The following is a 16,694-nucleotide window of genomic DNA, read 5'->3' on the forward strand; positions in this document are numbered from 1 at the left end:
TGCTTTTTAAATTTAAATTCAAGCTTAAAATACATGACAAGGTACAGATATAAAAACTACTCGTTCAGAATTACATATGTATATACAATTGCTGATATGCTAGGTTCATGCCCATAATTGTTGTACTCTGTGTTAAAGCTTATGAGAAAACTTATTTAGCTTCACACTCTACTTCTCATGACTTTACTCACAAACAAATAAATTTACCTGAAAGTATACGTGATGGTTAAGCAGGAGCTGAGAAGAAAGGCACGTATATTCAGAAATCTTTGGTAAGATCTATAAAAGTATATGTTTTATATGTCACACAAAGTATAACACTTGCTTTAACTGAGTAGCTTATAATGTTATTCAGGAAGCATATTAAAAAGTTCTGCACTCAGCTCTTATGCTTTCCCTTTTTCATTCTTTCTGCCTCTTGATCTCTTGGTTTTAAAATCTTCCTCCTTATTTTGTAGACACTGCTCTCCTGTTCACTACTTCTTCTCTGTCTTTACGTCTCATCACTGGGCCTCTCTCAGTGTCTGTTTTCCCAACCTTCATCCCAAATTCCAGCTGTATATCTACAACCAGTTGGTCAGGTAACTTTGCACCTTTTTCAGTGCACTCTTTGATAGAGCATGCTCTTTTCTTTTTGTTTGTTTTTATTGCTTTTTTTTTTCTTTCTTTTTTTTTTCTAACAGCCTAGGGGCCTCTTGTCAAATGTCCCATAGATTTTACCTTTTTGTTTCCACATTAATTTGACATGCTGATTGTTTAAGAAGTGGAGTGATAGTTCTTGTGCTTTTTATTAAGTGTTTGTTGGATATGTGAATGTATTTTTGTTGATTAGCTACCACTACAGATCTAACACTTACAATATGAGCAGCCCACCTTTCATTTAGCTGTGGCGTCTACATTTGAGGAGAACAAATAGTAGCTTTTTAACTACTCAAATAACTTCCTAAATCAGTTATGTCCCCTAACCCTTTGGAGCTAAGATATACTAGGCTATTTAATTCCAGAGATTGGGTTAAATTGAGAAGTTTGAGGCATTTGGTGCATCCTTTTACTCAAGTAAATAAATAGTCATGTTTTATGCATAAGGCATCTGACTGTGGTTCTCAGTGTTCTCTCCATGAAAAACAGATAGACTGTCACCAGGTAATGGGAACCAAACTTACTATACCTGAAGCAAAACCAGACTTAATTTGAATATAAAAATCAAAAAGGGACATGAACAGGTTTTTTTGTTTGCTTGCTTGTTTGGGATTTGGGGGTTTTTTTTTGTTGTTGTTGTTTTGGTCTTCGTTGTTTTGAGTTTGTGTGTTTTCTGGTCTTAGCCTTCAGAATAAATTCCTTGTATCTTCTGTTATGAAAAAGAATCACCTATGAAGAATGAATACATTAAGTACTATCAGTCATGGTTAGCCAAATATTCTGAAGATTTTTTTTTCCTGAAATTACCCCACAGTTTTTCCTTTGCTAAATTTCCAAATAATTAATTACAAGTAAAATAAATAAATTCTCCTACTTGCTGAATGCGATCACTTACCAAAGCTCCTATTATCTCAAACTTTTTTCAGAGGAATACTATGAATGTCCTGTTTTATACAACTTTTTGATAACGTAATGAGTAATAAAGCTCTCAAAGTGATTTCTGCCTATAGATTTGTTCTCTCACTGTTTTTCATGGTGTAACCATAGGTTTCTGACAAAGCGAGAGCAAAAACTAATGCAACGGCGCCAACATGCGGAGGAGCTACTAGAGTGGAAGAGACGTTTAGATGCAGAGGAAGCAGAAATTCGTCAAATGGAAAAACAAGCTTTGGCTGCCTGGGACAAAGAGTTGATAAAACCTAAAACTCCTAAGAAAGAACTGGAGGACCAGAGAGCAGAACAGAAAGGTAATAAAGACTTAACTATTCAGACTACATACTAAAAGCCTAATGTAACTGAAAGATTTGCTTATTTTTAAAAATGGTGAATGATTATGGGTGAAGAAGGTGATACAACTATGAATGCTACAGATATTGAAAAGATAAGAGAATACTGTGAATACCTTTATGCTAATATACTTGAAAACTTAGAAGAAATGGGTAAATTCTATGAAATGGAAATGGGTTGTTCTAGGACCACGTGGGGTTTAACACCTACCAAAAATTGATAATGTGGTGAATTACTTAAACAGATTAAAGGAGAAAAATTACATGATATCTCAATGGATTCAGAAAAATCATTTGATAAAATCCAAAAAAGCCTTTGGAATAAAACAAATAAATCTCAGATCAAATTAGCAATAGAAGGGGACTTTCTTTACCCAGTATAGGATATCTATTAATGAAAACAAAAAACCAAACCTGCAGCAGACTTCATACTTAATAATAAAACATAGTAAGTTTTCCCCAGTTAGTTTTCCCTTTGAATTTGGAAATCAGACAAAAAGATGCTTATTTTCACTTACGGAGTGAAAGGAAGAAGCAAAACTCATTATGTTATTGAGAAGAGCAGATGAGAAGGCTATGCACATAGAAAATCCAGCATTTACATGTCAGTTATTAGAATTAGTGAGTTTAGCAAGGTTGTGGATATAAAATCCATAAACAAAACTCAATTGCATGTCTGTAGATAAGCAAAAATTGGTTAGAAAAATCTAATTATTACAAGATGCCATTTATATATTTAACAAGTATTGAAGATCTTTACTGAGAAAAATTTATAATTTTATTAGGAGACCAAATTTTTTATTAGGAGACTAATTTTATTAGAGAAGACCAAAATAAATAGAACTTTACCATATTCACAGATAGCTTCAGTGTCATAAAGATGTTAATTCTCTCTGAACTTATTGGTAGGTTCAAGACAATTTAAATCAGAAACCTGGCAAGATTTCTTTGTAGGGTTTGACAAGCTCATTTTAAAATTTATATGAGGGCTTCCCTGGTGGTACAGTGGTTAAGAATCCGCCTGCCAGTGTAAGGAACACGGGTTCGAGCCCTGGTCTGGGAAGATCCCACATGCCTGCAGCAGCTAAGCCCATGAGCCACAACTCCTGAAGCCCACGCACCGCACCCAAGAGTGGCACCCACTCACTGCAACTAGAGAAAGCCCGTGCGCAGAAACGAAGACTCAATACAGCCAAAAGTAAATAAATAAGTAAATTTATTAAAATAAATTAAAATAAAATTTATATGAAAGAGCAAAGGACCAAAAAGCAGAGACATTCCTAAAGAAGAACCACAAAATGCAGGAACTTACCAGTTTCAACACCTCTAAGAGTATAATAATTAAGACAATATGATATTTGTTATCAGATACAAATAGATTATGAAACAAATAGCTCAAAAAAGACCTGTGCATATATGGAAAGTTGACTTCTGACACAGGTAACTTAGGAGACTAGTGAATAAAGGAGGGACTCTCCAATAAATTTTGTGTGAGGTAAAAATAAAGTTGGGTCCCTACATGACTGTATAAAAAGATCGATCTCAAGGAGGGAGAAAGGTGTAAATGTGAAATTTAAACTATAAAACTTTTAGAGACAATATAAGAGAATATCTTTATGACATCGGGGGAGGGAAAGATTTCTTTAACGTTATGCAAGACAAAAATCATAAAGGGAAAGATTGATAAATTTCACTTTAATAAATTAAGAATTTCTGTTCATTAATACATATAAAGAAAGTAAAACAAAATATTTGCAATACATATGACTGACAAAGGAATAGTATAAGAATATGTAAGCAACTGCTATGAATCAATAATAAAATGACAACCACATTAAAAAAAAAACAGGCAAAAGAGCAAATGGTTCACAAATAAGAAACTCCAGTCAGTAAACATATGAAAAAGTGTTCAACTTCATTAGTAATCAGAGCGTAAACACCATAAAGACATACCATGGCATGCCTCTGTTCACTTCCTAGGGCTGCCATAACAAATTACCACAAATTTGGTGGCTTAAAACTTTTTTTTATTCTCTCACTTCTGGAGGCCAGAAGTACAAAATCAAGGCTTTGGCAGGACTGTGTGCTCCCTCTGAAGGGTCAGGAAGACAGTTCTTTCCTTCCTTCTTCCAGCTTCTGGTGGTATGCTATAGGCATTCCTCGTGTCTGCTTAACTAAGTCTCACACAGTCTTCTCTTACATGTCTGTCCTTCTCTTTTGTCTCACAAGGAAACCTGTCATTGAATTTAGGGCCTACCCGGATAATCCAGGATGATCTCATCATGAGATCCTTAACTTAATTACATCCGCAGTCCTTTTTTCCAAATAAGATTATATTCACAGGTTTTGGGGGTTGAGACATGGACACATCTTTTGGGGAGCCATCATTCACCCCATTTAAAAAAATCCATCAAACCTGTTGGTATGTAGGTAGAACAAAGAACTGCTGGTGTGAGTGTTAATTGTTAAACCTAGTTTGAAAAACAGGTTGAAAGGCGAGGCATTAAAAATAATCAATAAAATGATAAAAATAATAAAGCCAGGTACACATGTCCTACAGTTCAGCAATTCCATTGCCAAGTATAAATCCTAGAGCAATGGTTCTTAAAGTATGGTCCATGGTCTCTGAGATCCTTTCAGAAGGTCTGAATAATACTGACATATTTGCCTTTTTCACTGTGTCAGCATTACACTGGTAGTATAAAAATAATGGTGGGTAAAATTGCTGATGCCTTAATATGAATCAAGGCAGTGGCACCAAATCATATAATAGTCATTGAATTCTTCACCACCCTGTATTCACCATAAAAACATGCCATTCTTACATTTTATGTAATTTTTATTTAAATATTCAGATAATTTAAATATTAATTTATTGAATCTCAATTTTGAGTACATATCTTTTTAATATTCTATGTGATGAATAGGAAATATTCATAAAGCACTTGTGTTTGCCAAAGCATAATGGTTATCCTGAAGAAAAGCACTTACTACAGTTGTTTGGTTTGCAAGCTAAACTAGCAATTTTTTCATGTAGTACCATTTTTACTTAAATGACTAACAAAATATGGTTATTCAGACTTGAGTATTTGCAAACAATGTTTCAGAAACAAATGAAGCAACTCTGACTCTTTAAGAAAAACAACTGATAGTATTTATTGTCGGTAATAAAATGTAAACTTTCAAGTGAAGATTTAAGGCTTTTAGAAATGCTGTTTCCCCTCTTGTGAGCTTGACAGCTTTCCAATACTTTAAAGACTTTCCTGGTATGAGTAATGATATCAAAGTCATCTTTTCATATTGTGTGATAAAATGTGCCAATATTTGAAAAGATCTTCCTAACTCAGTGAATCAATATTTTCCAAATGACCCGTGATGATTAGAAAATCAAGTATGGATAAAAGATCCATTTAAAGTGCAAGATAGGGGTGGAGGGAGACACAAGAGGGAGGAGATATGGGGAGATATATATATATATATATATATATATATATATATATATCTGATCACTTTGTTATAAAGCAGAAACTAACACACCATTGTAAAGCAATTATACTCCAATAAAGATGTTAAAAAAATAAATAAATTGCAAGACAGGCCAATGGATTTTAATGGAACAGATTATGAAAAGTTCACAGATACGGTTTCAGATTCCACATTACAGCTTAACATTTAAGAAACTACCAATTGTCCACTTTTGGTGTGGCATTAAAAAAGGATATCCACAATTACCTGTAAATACTGTTAAAATACTCTTCCCTTTTCTAATTATGTATCATTTGTGTGAGGCCAGATTTTCTGCATATACTTCAGCCAGATCAACATATAGCCACAGATTGCATACAGAAACAGATATGAGAATCTGTCTTCTGTTAAGCTAGCCATTAAAGTTTTTAATTTAATGTAAAATAGTTTCTCTCCTTTCAACTAAACTTTTTTTAAAAATGTAGCTATTTTGAATTTTAGAAAATGTCGTTTGTAACATAGGTTTTTTACTGTTATTTTTAAATAAATTAATATTTTTATTTTTTCCATTTTAATTTCTATTGTAAATATTGATAGATATAACTGTATCTATAACCATATAAACTAAAGCTTTTGGGGGTCTTCAGTACTTTTTCAGAGTGTAAAGTGTTCACTGAGGCCAAAATGTTTGAGGACTGCTGTTTTACAGCAATGTTTTTCGAGTTGTGGGTTGTCCCATTTGCGATGTATGAAATCCATTTAGTGGATTGCAGTCAGCATTGTTTAAAGTTGAAATAAAATAGAAAATATCATTATGTCACACATAGGTTAAATATATTATGATTAAGGTAAAAAATCTGAAAGCCACTGCTGTAGAGAACTTTTTTTTTTTTTTTTTCGGTATGCGGGCGTCTCACTGTTGTGGCCTCTCCCGTTGCGGAGCACAGGCTCCGGAAGCGCAGGCTCAGCGGCCATGGCTCACGGGCCCAGCCGCTCTGCGGCATGTGGGATCCTCCCGGACCGGGGCACGAACCCGTGTCCCCTGCATCAGCAGGCGGACTCCCAACCACTGTGCCACCAGGGAAGCCCTGCTGTAGAGAACTTTTACATAGATAGATATATAGATAGATAATAGATTGATATAAATATATCTATCTGTACTTATATATATATATAAGTATATATATAGAGAGAGATATACATATAGATATGTATACATATTTATACTAGGAGATATATATGACATTGTTCATAGCAGCAGTATTTGAAATAGCAGGGAAAAAAGGAAACCACCCACATCAGTAGGAGAATGGATAAATAAATTGTGGTATATTTGCATATTATATCATGATCAGTAAAGAAGAAAAAATTACAGCTAAACAAATCAACATACAAGAATCTTAAATCACAGAGGGGCTTCCCTGGTGGCGCAGTGGTTGAGAGTCCGCCTGCCAATGCAGGGGACACGGGTTCGTGCCCCGGTCCGGGAAGATCCCACATGCCGCGGAGCGGCTGGGCCCGTGAGCCATGGCCGCTGAGCCTGCGCGTCCGGAGCCTGTGCTCCGCAACGGGAGAGGCCACAACAGTGAGACGCCCGCGTACCGCAAAAAAAAAAAAAAAAAAAATCACAGAGGACTGCAAGCAGTTTGATTTCTTTTATAGAAAATTCAAAGCAAACAAAACTCAGTGATATATTATTTAGCTATACATACCAAGTGGTACATAAAGAAAACCAATGATGCAATAAATATAGTTCATCTGTAGTGTTCCTTTTTTCTTCAGTTTATTCAGCAGAGGCTGACTTCTGTGTCAACTTCCACATCCTCATTCTGTAGCGTCAAATTCTGCTGCAGACTACTCCTTCTTGAAAGGAAATTTAAAAGGACTGAGAAAAGAGATTCAGTGTCTCAGGTTTCATCATGGGCTGTAACAGAAGTAGAAAACATTTCTGACTATGCCTGGAAGGCAAATTAAGACTAGTTGTTGTTCCAGCCTCCATTTGTCAGGAACTGTTGGCCTGTGTAATCATAGAAAGTGTTACTGGGTAAATGTGATAAAACGAAGGCAATTTTAATCTCATCAAATATAGTTTAGGAATAGTGTATTTAATGAGCTAAAATGACATAAATAAAAGAAAAATTAAGAAAAAGAAGAAAATACATTATAATGAAATGACAGTGTACCCCTCAGGGCACATTGTTGCAATAGCTGAAGCTAAGATCAAGCAGAAAAGTAACTTACTAAAGGCTGTGTATTTTGTGGCTCATAGAATTTTTGAGATGACTGGAGAGCCAGCTCCACACCCAGCTTCTAGGAGCAGTGCTAAAACCACACCACAAACTGGCCTGCTGAGAAAACTGCTCTAGCAGCTACTCAGCAGAGCCCTGAAGGAAACTGCTGTTTTGGTTTTCCCTCTTTGCCTGGCAAAGAATAAAGCCACCCTTTCTTTTTCCTCCAAAAAAAAAAAAAAAAAAAGAAAACTGCTATTTTGTATCATTTCCCCACTCATACCACTTCTGCACCAGAGACTCAATTTTGCAACCACTGAGAAATCCACTGTCACTACCAAAAGCCACCTAAATTAGAGTCCACATGGAGCCGCCTTCTTCAGGATACTCAATTTTAAAATGAAGTCTTCTACAGGGACATCAGATTGGAGACACCAGATTTCAATGCCTAAGTTCCAATGCCCAGCAAGGAAGGCTGGAAATTTCATTTTCTGGGTTCTGTCTTGGGTGACAAGAACTCATGTGGCAGGAAATTTATCAGATATCAGTGAGGGATTAAAAATAAGCTTGGGCTCCAAGAAACATGACATGTCCATTGTTAAGGAGTTTATTTAAGCCATATACCTTTCTTTCATAAAGCATTGTAAAATATTGTTCAGGAAAGAACTCCGAGACTTTTTTCCAAAGCCTGATTTTTTTCAATGGCTACTAAACACTTGAAATTTGTCTAGTAGAACTAAGAAACTGAATTTATTTAATTTTAATATTTAAGTAGCAACGTGAGGCTGATGGCTACTGTATTGGACAACACCTGCAGATTATACATTTTAAAAAGTTTTGGTGTTTCTTCCATTTTGTTTTATGTCACATTATATAGGGTATATTTTAAAAGAAGTGCTGAAGGTTGACTGCTATAGCCCATATTTTTTAAAAAGCGTACGGATGTTGCTAGACTCCTACTGACATGTAACTCTGTCTTCAGAAGTCAGGGATACAGTGAAATATTACCTCACATCTCTTAGGATGGCTGTTATCAAAAAAGACAGAAGAAAAAAATGTTGATGAGGATTTGGAGAAATTGGAACCCTTGTGCAGTGCTGGTGGGAATGTAAAATAGTTGTAACTGCTATGGAAATAGTAAAGCAGTGCCTCAAAAAATTAAGAATAGAATTACTATATGATTTAGAATTTCCACTTCTGGGTATATATCAAAAAGAATTGAAAACAAGTTCTCAAAGAGATATTTGTACACCCATGTTTATAGCAGTATTATTCACAATAGCCTAAAGATGAAAACCCAAGTTTCTAGGAACAGATGAATGGATAAACAAAACGTGGTATATACATACAGTAGAATATTATTTAGCCTTAAAAAGGAAGGAAATTCTGAAACATGTACTAACATGGATGAACCTTGAAGACATGTTAAGTGAAGTAAGCCAATCATAAAAGGGCACATATTGTATGATTCCACTTATATGAGGTACCTGAGTACAAATTCATGGAGACAGAAAGTAGAATGGTTGATGCTGGGGTTAAGGAGAGAAGAGAATGGGGAGTTATTTAATGAGTACAGAGTTTCAGTTTGGGAAGGTGAAAAAGTTCTGGAGATGGACGGAAGTGATGGTCATACAACCACAACAGTGTGAATGTACTTTATGCCACTGAACTGTATACTTAAAAGTGATCCAGGGACTTCCCTGGGGGCACAGTGGTTAAGAATCCACCTGCCAGTACAGGGGACATGAGTTTGATCCCTGGTCGTGGAAGATCCCACATGCCGTGGGGCAACTAAGCCCATGTGCCACAACTACTGAGCCTGTGCTCTAGAGCCCGCGCACCGCAACTACTGAAGCCTGCACGCACACTAGGGCCTGCGTGCTGCAACTACTGAACCCACATGCTGCAACTACTGAAGCCTGTGCATCTAGAGCCCGTGCTCTGCAACAAGAGAAACGACCACAATGAGAAGCCCATGTGCCGCAAGTAGAGAAAGCCTGTGCACATCAATGAAGATTCAACGCAGCCCCCTGCAAAAAAAAAAAGGATCCAGATGGTCAATTTTATGTATATGTATTTTACCACAATTTTTTTTTTTTTTTTTTTTTGGCTGCGTGGCTTGTGAGGATCTTAGTTCCCCAACCAGGTATTGAACCTGGACCCACAGCAGTTAAAGCACCAAGTCCTAACCATTGGACCACCAGGGAAATCCCTTTTTTTTTTTTTTTAACCACAATTTTAAAAGAATAAATTTTTTAAAAGTCAGGAAGTATAGGAAGAGGTCTGGAAAGACACACACCAATCATACCTGACTGCCAGTGGTTTACTTTGAGGTGTGGAAATTGGACAGCTGAAAGTGGTTGGAGAGGATCATGTGAAATAATCACTTTACGTCCTTCTATACTATTTGAAGTTTTGTTTTGTTGGGTTTTTTCAACTACATTCATGTACTACTTTTATAATTTCAAAAATAAGGTCAAGGGCCAAAAATGAAGATTTCCAAAATGAATTCTTCCACAAAGACATCAGATTGGAGAAGCTTCTTCAGTGGTTCTCTCTCAGGAGGTGGTGGTACATTCATTTTCTTCTTTATACAACTTTTATACTGTCTGAACTTTTAAAATCGGTATATGTTACTTATTGAATAAAATTAAAATATGTTAAGGGGTATAAAGCAGGAATGTAGAGGATTCTTCTCTTCCCTACTACCTAAAATCATTTTTTAAGCCATTTAAAATTTTACCCACATTCTATCTTGGAGTAGATGAATATCCTTGAGGATTTTAAAAATTTCTTCCTTATTTATTCAACCATTCTGATTATACTACTCATTCACAATGTAAAAATGTATCACTTTTTTAATAGATCTTTATTGGAGTATAATTGCTTCACAATACTGTGTTAGTTTCTGTTGCACAACAAAGCAAATCAGCCATATGCATACACATGTCCCTTCCCTCTTGAGCCTCCCTACCCCCTTCCCTATCCCACCCCCTAGGTCATTACAAAGCACCAAGCTGATCTCCCTGTGCTATGCGGCTGCTTCCTGCCAGCCAACTATTTTACATTCGGTAGTGTATGTATGTCAATGCTACTTTCACTTTGCCCCAGTTTCACCCTCCCACTCCATGTCCTCAAGTCCATTTTCTACCTCTGCCTCTTTATTCCTGCCCTGCATCTAGGTTCATTAGTTCCTTGTTTTGTTTTGGTTTTGGATTCCATATATATGCGTTAGCATACGGTATTTGTTTTTCTCTTTCTGACTTACTTCATTCTGTATGACAGACTCTAGGTCCATCCACCTCACTACAAATAACTCAATTTCATTTCTTTTTATGGCTGAGTAATATTCCATTGTATATATGTGCCACATCTTCTTTATCCATTCATCTGTCCATGGACCTTTAGGTTGGTTCCATGTCCTGGCTATTGTAAATAGTGCTGCAGTGAACATTGTGGTACATGTCTCTTTTTTAATTATGGTTTTCTCAGGGTATATGCCCAGTGGTAGGATTGCTGGGTCGTGTGGTAGTTCTATTTGTAGTTTTTTAAGGAACCTCCATACTGTTTTCCATAGTGGTTGTATCAATTTACATTCCCACCAACAGTGCAGGAGGGTTCCCTTTTCACCACACCCTTTCCAACATTTATTGTTTCTAGATTTTTTGATGATGGCCATTCTAACTGGTGTGAGGTGATACCTCATTGTAGTTTTGATTTGCATTTCTCTAATAATTAGTGATGTTGAGCATCTTTTCATGTGCCTCTTGGCCATCTGTATGTCTTCCTTGGTGAGATGTCTATTTAGGTCTTCTGCCCTTTTTTTTTTAGAAATGAATGTTTCATTAATTTTCAGACTTTTTAAAATATAAATTTATTTATTTATTTATTCATTTTTAACTGTGTTGGGTCTTCGTTTCTGCACGAGGGCTTTCTCTAGTTGTGGCGAGCGGGGGCCACTCTTCATCACAGTGCGTGGGCCTCTCACTATCGCGGCCTCTCTTGTTGCGGAGCACAGGCTCCAGACGCACAGGCTCAGTAGTTGTGGCTCACGGGCCCAGTTGCTCCGCGGCATGTGGGATCTTCCCAGACCAGGGCTTGAACCCGTGTCCCCTGCATTGGCAGGCAGATTCTCAACCACTGCACCACCAGGGAGGCCCCTTCTGCCCATCTTTTAACTGGATTGTTTGTTTTTTTGATATTGAGCTCCATGAGCTGTTTGTATATTTTGGAGATTAATCCTTTGTCTGTTGTTTCATTTGCAAAATTTTCTCCCATTCTGAGGGTTGTCTTTTTGTCTTGTTTATGGTTTCCTTTGCTGTGCAAAAGCTTTTAAGTTTAAGTGCCATTTGTTTATTTTTGTTTTTATTTCCGTTACTCTAGGAGGTGGGTCAAAAAAGATCTTGTTGTGGTTTATGTCAAAGAGTGTTTTTCCTATGTTTTTCTTTAAGAGTTTTATAGTGTCTGGTATTACATTTAAGTCTTTAATCAATTTGGAGTTTATTTTTGTGCATGGTGTTAGGTAGTGTTTTCATTTCATTCTTTTACCTGTAGCTGTCCAGTTCTCCCAGCACCACTTATTGAAGAGGCTGTCTTTTCTCCATTGTATGTTCTTGCCTCCTTTGTCGTAAATTAGGTGCCCATATGTGCGTGGGTTTATCTCTGGGCATTCTATCCTGTACCATTGATTATTTCTGTTTTTGTGCCAGCGCCATACTGTCTTGACTACTGTAGCTTTGTGGTATAGTTTGAAGTTGGGGAGCCTTATGCCTCCAGCTCCATTTTTCTTTCTCAAGATTGCTTTGGCTATTCAGAGTCTTTTGTATTTCCATGCGAATTGTAAAATTTTTTTGTTCTAATTCTGTGAAGAATGCCATTGGTAGTTTGATAGAGATTGCACTGCATCTGTAGATTGCTTTGGGTAGTATAGTCATTTTCACATTATTGATTCTTCCAATACAAGAACATGGTATGTTTCTCCATCTGTTTATGTCATCTTTGATTTCTTTCATCAGTGTTTTATAGTTTTCTGAGTACAGGTCTTTTGCCTCCTTAGGCCGGTTTATTCCTAGGTATTTTATTCTTTTTGTTGCAGTGGCAAATGGGAGTGTTTCCTTAATTTCTCTTTCTGATTTTTCGTTGTTGGTGATAAGAATGCCAGATATTTCTGTGCATTAATTTTGTGTCCTACAACCTTACCAAATTCATTGATTAGTTCTAGTAGTTTTCTGGTGGCATCTTTAGGATTTTCTACGTATAGTATTATGTCATCGTCAAACAGTGACAGTTTTACTTCTTTTCCAATTTGTATTCCTTTTATTTCTTTTTCTTCTCTGATTGCTGTGGGTAGGACTTCCAAAACTATGTTGAATAAGAGTGGCGAGCGTGGTCATCCTTGTCTTGTTCCTGATCTTAGTGGAAATGCTTTCAGTTTTTCACCATTGAGTATGATGTTTGCTGTGGGTTTGTCATATATGGCCTTCATTATGTTGAGATATGTTCCCTCTATGCCCATTTTCTGGTGAGTTTTTATCATAAATGAGTGTTGAATTTTGTCACAAGCTTTTTCTGCGTCTATTGAGATGATCATATGGTTTTTATTCCTTAATTTGGTAATGTGGTGTATCACATTGATTGATTTGTGTATATTGAAGAATCCTTGCATCCCTGGGATAAATCCCACTTGATCATGGTGTATGATCCTTTCAGTGTGCTGTTGGATTCTGTTTGCTAGTATTTTGTTCAGGATTTTTGCATCTATGTTCATCAGTGATGTTGAATTTTCTTTTCTTGTGATATCTTTTTCTGGTTTTGGTATCAGGGTGGTTGTGGCTTCGTAGAATGAATTTGGGAGTGTTTCTCCCTCTGCAATTTTTTGGAAGAGTTTGAGAAGGATCAGTGTTAGCTGTTCTCTAAATGTTTGATAGAATTCGCCTGTGAAGCCATCTGGTCCTGGACTTTTGTTTGCTGGAAGACTTTTAATTATGGTTTCAATTTCATTACTTGTGATAGGTCTGTTTATATTTTCTAATTCTTCCTGGTTCAGTCTAGGAAAATTGTACCTTTCCAAGAATTTGTCCATTTCTTCATGGTTCTCCATTTCATTGGCATATAGTTGTTTGGAGTAGTCTCTTATAATCCTTTGTATTTCTGCAGTGTCAGTTGTGATTTCTCCTTTTTCATTTCTAATTTTATTGATTTACATCCTCTCCCTTTTTTTCTTCATGAGGCTGGCTAAGGGTTTATCAGTTTTGTTTATCTTCTTAAAGAACCAACTTTTAGTTTTATTGATCTTTGCTCTTGTTTCCTTCGTTTGTGTTTCATTTATTTCTGCTCTGATCTTTATGAATCTCTTTCTTTCTACTGACTTTGGGTTTTCTTTATTTTTCTTTCTCTAGTTGTTTTAAGTGTAGGGTTAGATTGTTTATTTGAGATATTTGTTTCTTGAGGTGAGATTGTATTGCTATAAACTTCCCTCTTAGAACTGCTTTTGCTGTGTCCCATAGGTTTTGGGTCGTCATGTTTTCATTGTCATTTGTTTCTATGTATTTTTTAATTTCTTCTTTGATTTCTTCAGTGATCTCTTGGTTATTTAGTAGCACACTATTTAGCCTCCATGTACTTGTGTTTTTTACAGTATTTTTCCTGTAATTGATTTCCAATCTCATAGCATTGCAGTCAGAAAAGATGCTTGATACGATTTCAGTTTTCTTAAATTTTCCGAGGCTTGATTTGTGACCCAAGATGTGATCTATCCTGGAGAATGTTCCATGTGCACTTGAGAAGAAAGTGTATTCTGCCACTTTGGAGTGGAATGTTCTATAAATATCAGTTAGATCTATCTGGTCTGTTGTGTCATTTAAAGCGTGTGTTTCCTTATCTATTTTCTATTTGGATGATCTGTCCATTGGTGTAAGCAGGGTGTTAAAGTCCCCTACTATTATTGTGTTACTGTCAATTTCTCCTTTCATGGTTGTTAGCATTTGCCTTATTTATTGAGCTGCTCCTATGTTGGGTGCATAAACATTTATAATTATTATATCTTCTTCTTGGATTGATACTTTGATCATGATGTAGTGTCTCTCCTTATCTCTTGTAGCAGTCTTTATTTTAAAGTCTACTTTATCTCATACAAGTATTGCTACTCCAGCTTTCTTTTGATTTCCATTTGCATGGAATATCTTTTTCCATCTCTTCACTTTCAGTCTGTGTGTGTCCCTAGGTCTGAAGTGGGTCTCTTGTAGACAGCATATATATGGCTCTTATTGTTTTGTATCCATTCAGCCAGTCTGGATCTTTTAGTTGGGGCATTTAATCCATTTACATTCCAGGTTATTATCGATGTGTATGTTCCTATTACCATTTTCTTCATTGTTTTGGGTTTGCTTTTGTGGGTCTTTTTCTTCTCTTGTGTTTCCCACTTAGAGAGGTTTCTTTAGCATTTGTTGTAAAGCTGGTTTGGTGGTGCTGAATTCTCTTAGCTTTTGCTTGTCTGAAAAGCTTTTGATTTTTCCATCGAATCTGAATGAGATCCTTGCTGGGTAGAGTAATCTTGGTTGTAGGTTTTTCTTTCATCACTTTAAGTATGTCCTGCCACTCGCTTCTGGCCTGCAGAGTTTCTGCTGAAAAATCAGCTGATAACCTTATGGGGTTTCCTTTGTATGTTATTTTTTGTTTTTCCCTCACTGCTTTTAAAATTTTTTCTTTGAATTTAATTTTTGTTAGTTTGATTAATATGTGTCTTGGTGTGTTTTTCCTAGGGTTTATCCTGAATGGTACTCTCTGTGCTTCCTGGACTTGAGTGACTATTTCCTTTCCCATGTTAGGGAAGTTTTCAACTATAATCTCTTCAAATATTTTCTCAGACTCTTCCTTTTTCTCTTCTTCTTCTGGGACCCCTATAATTCGAACGTTGGTACATTTAGTGTTGTCCCAGAGGTCTCTGAGATTGTCTTCAATTCTTTTCATTCTTTTTTCTTTATTCTGCTCCCTGGTAGTTACTTCCACCATTTTGTCTTCCAGCTCACTTATTCATTCTTCTGCCTCAGTTATTCTGTTATTGATTCCTTCTAGTGTATTTTTCATTTCAGTTATTGTGTTGTTCACCTCTGTTTGTTCTTTAGTTCTTCTAGATCTTTGTTAAACATTTCTTGTATTTTCTCAATCCGTGCCTCCATTCTATTTCTGAGATTCTGGATCATCTTTACTGTCGTTACTCTGAATTCTTTCTTAGGTAGATTGCCTATTTCCTCTTCATTTATTTGGTTTTGTAGGTTTTTACCTTGCTCCTTCATCTGTGACATATTTTCTTCCCATCTCCTTTTTTTTTTTAATTTTTATTTTAATGAGTGGGATTGTGTTCCTGTCTTAATGGTTGTTTGGCCTGAGGCTTCCAACACTGGAGTTTGTAGGCTGTTGGGTAGAGCTGGGTCTTGGTGCTGAGATGAGGAGCTCTGTGAGACCTCACTCTGATGAATATTCCCTAGGGTCTGAGGTTCTCTGTTAGTTCAATGGTTCAGACTCAAATCTCCCACCGCAAGAGCTTAGGCCCAACCCTGGGCTCATGAACCAAGATCCCACAAGCCGCCTGGGGCAGCAAAAAAAAAAAAAAGAACAGTAACAAAGTAAAAAATAAAGTTAGACTAGGAAACTAACAGATATGTTAGGAAGAATATAAAAATAAAAATATAGATGAATCAGCACCTGGAAGGTATATCAGTACCACAATAGTAAAAAAGAAGAGAGAAAAGAAAAGGGGATGGAGTCGGGGGGAGGAAGGCCTTGGCTGTGGAGGGCGGGGCCTAAGCAAAGGCAAGGTTTGGGTGGTGGGCGGGGCCAATGCTCAGGACCCACAGGGCTGGAAAAGGCCCTGGGGGCTGTGGCGGTTGGGGCTTAGGCTCAAGGAACAGAAGGGACCCAGGTGTGCCCCCCACCCCTGGTCTCAGAGGGCAGGGTACCTCCCTGGGAGCGCAGCAGGCTTCCTGGGCTCAAGTGCGTGGGGCACACACTGTCCTGTCCTCTCCTGCTCCTCCAATCTGGGAGGGTGCCTCCCTGCTGACTTTCCTGATCTCCCTGC

At 36.9% G+C, this 16,694-nt stretch overlaps 1 protein-coding gene across 1 annotated transcript in view; it reads left to right on the top strand.

The window, feature by feature from the left end:
* Positions 1-16,694, top strand: part of CEP350 (centrosomal protein 350) — a 122,435-nt gene that overhangs the window by 68,971 nt on the left and 36,770 nt on the right. The window contains exon 27 of the mRNA XM_065888647.1: positions 1,687-1,886. Coding sequence (XP_065744719.1) covers positions 1,687-1,886 — 200 coding nt within the window. The remainder of the gene's footprint in view (positions 1-1,686; positions 1,887-16,694) is intronic.

Source organism: Phocoena phocoena, chromosome 1 (assembly GCF_963924675.1).
Source record: "Phocoena phocoena chromosome 1, mPhoPho1.1, whole genome shotgun sequence".
NCBI classification, from domain to species: domain Eukaryota; kingdom Metazoa; phylum Chordata; class Mammalia; order Artiodactyla; family Phocoenidae; genus Phocoena; species Phocoena phocoena.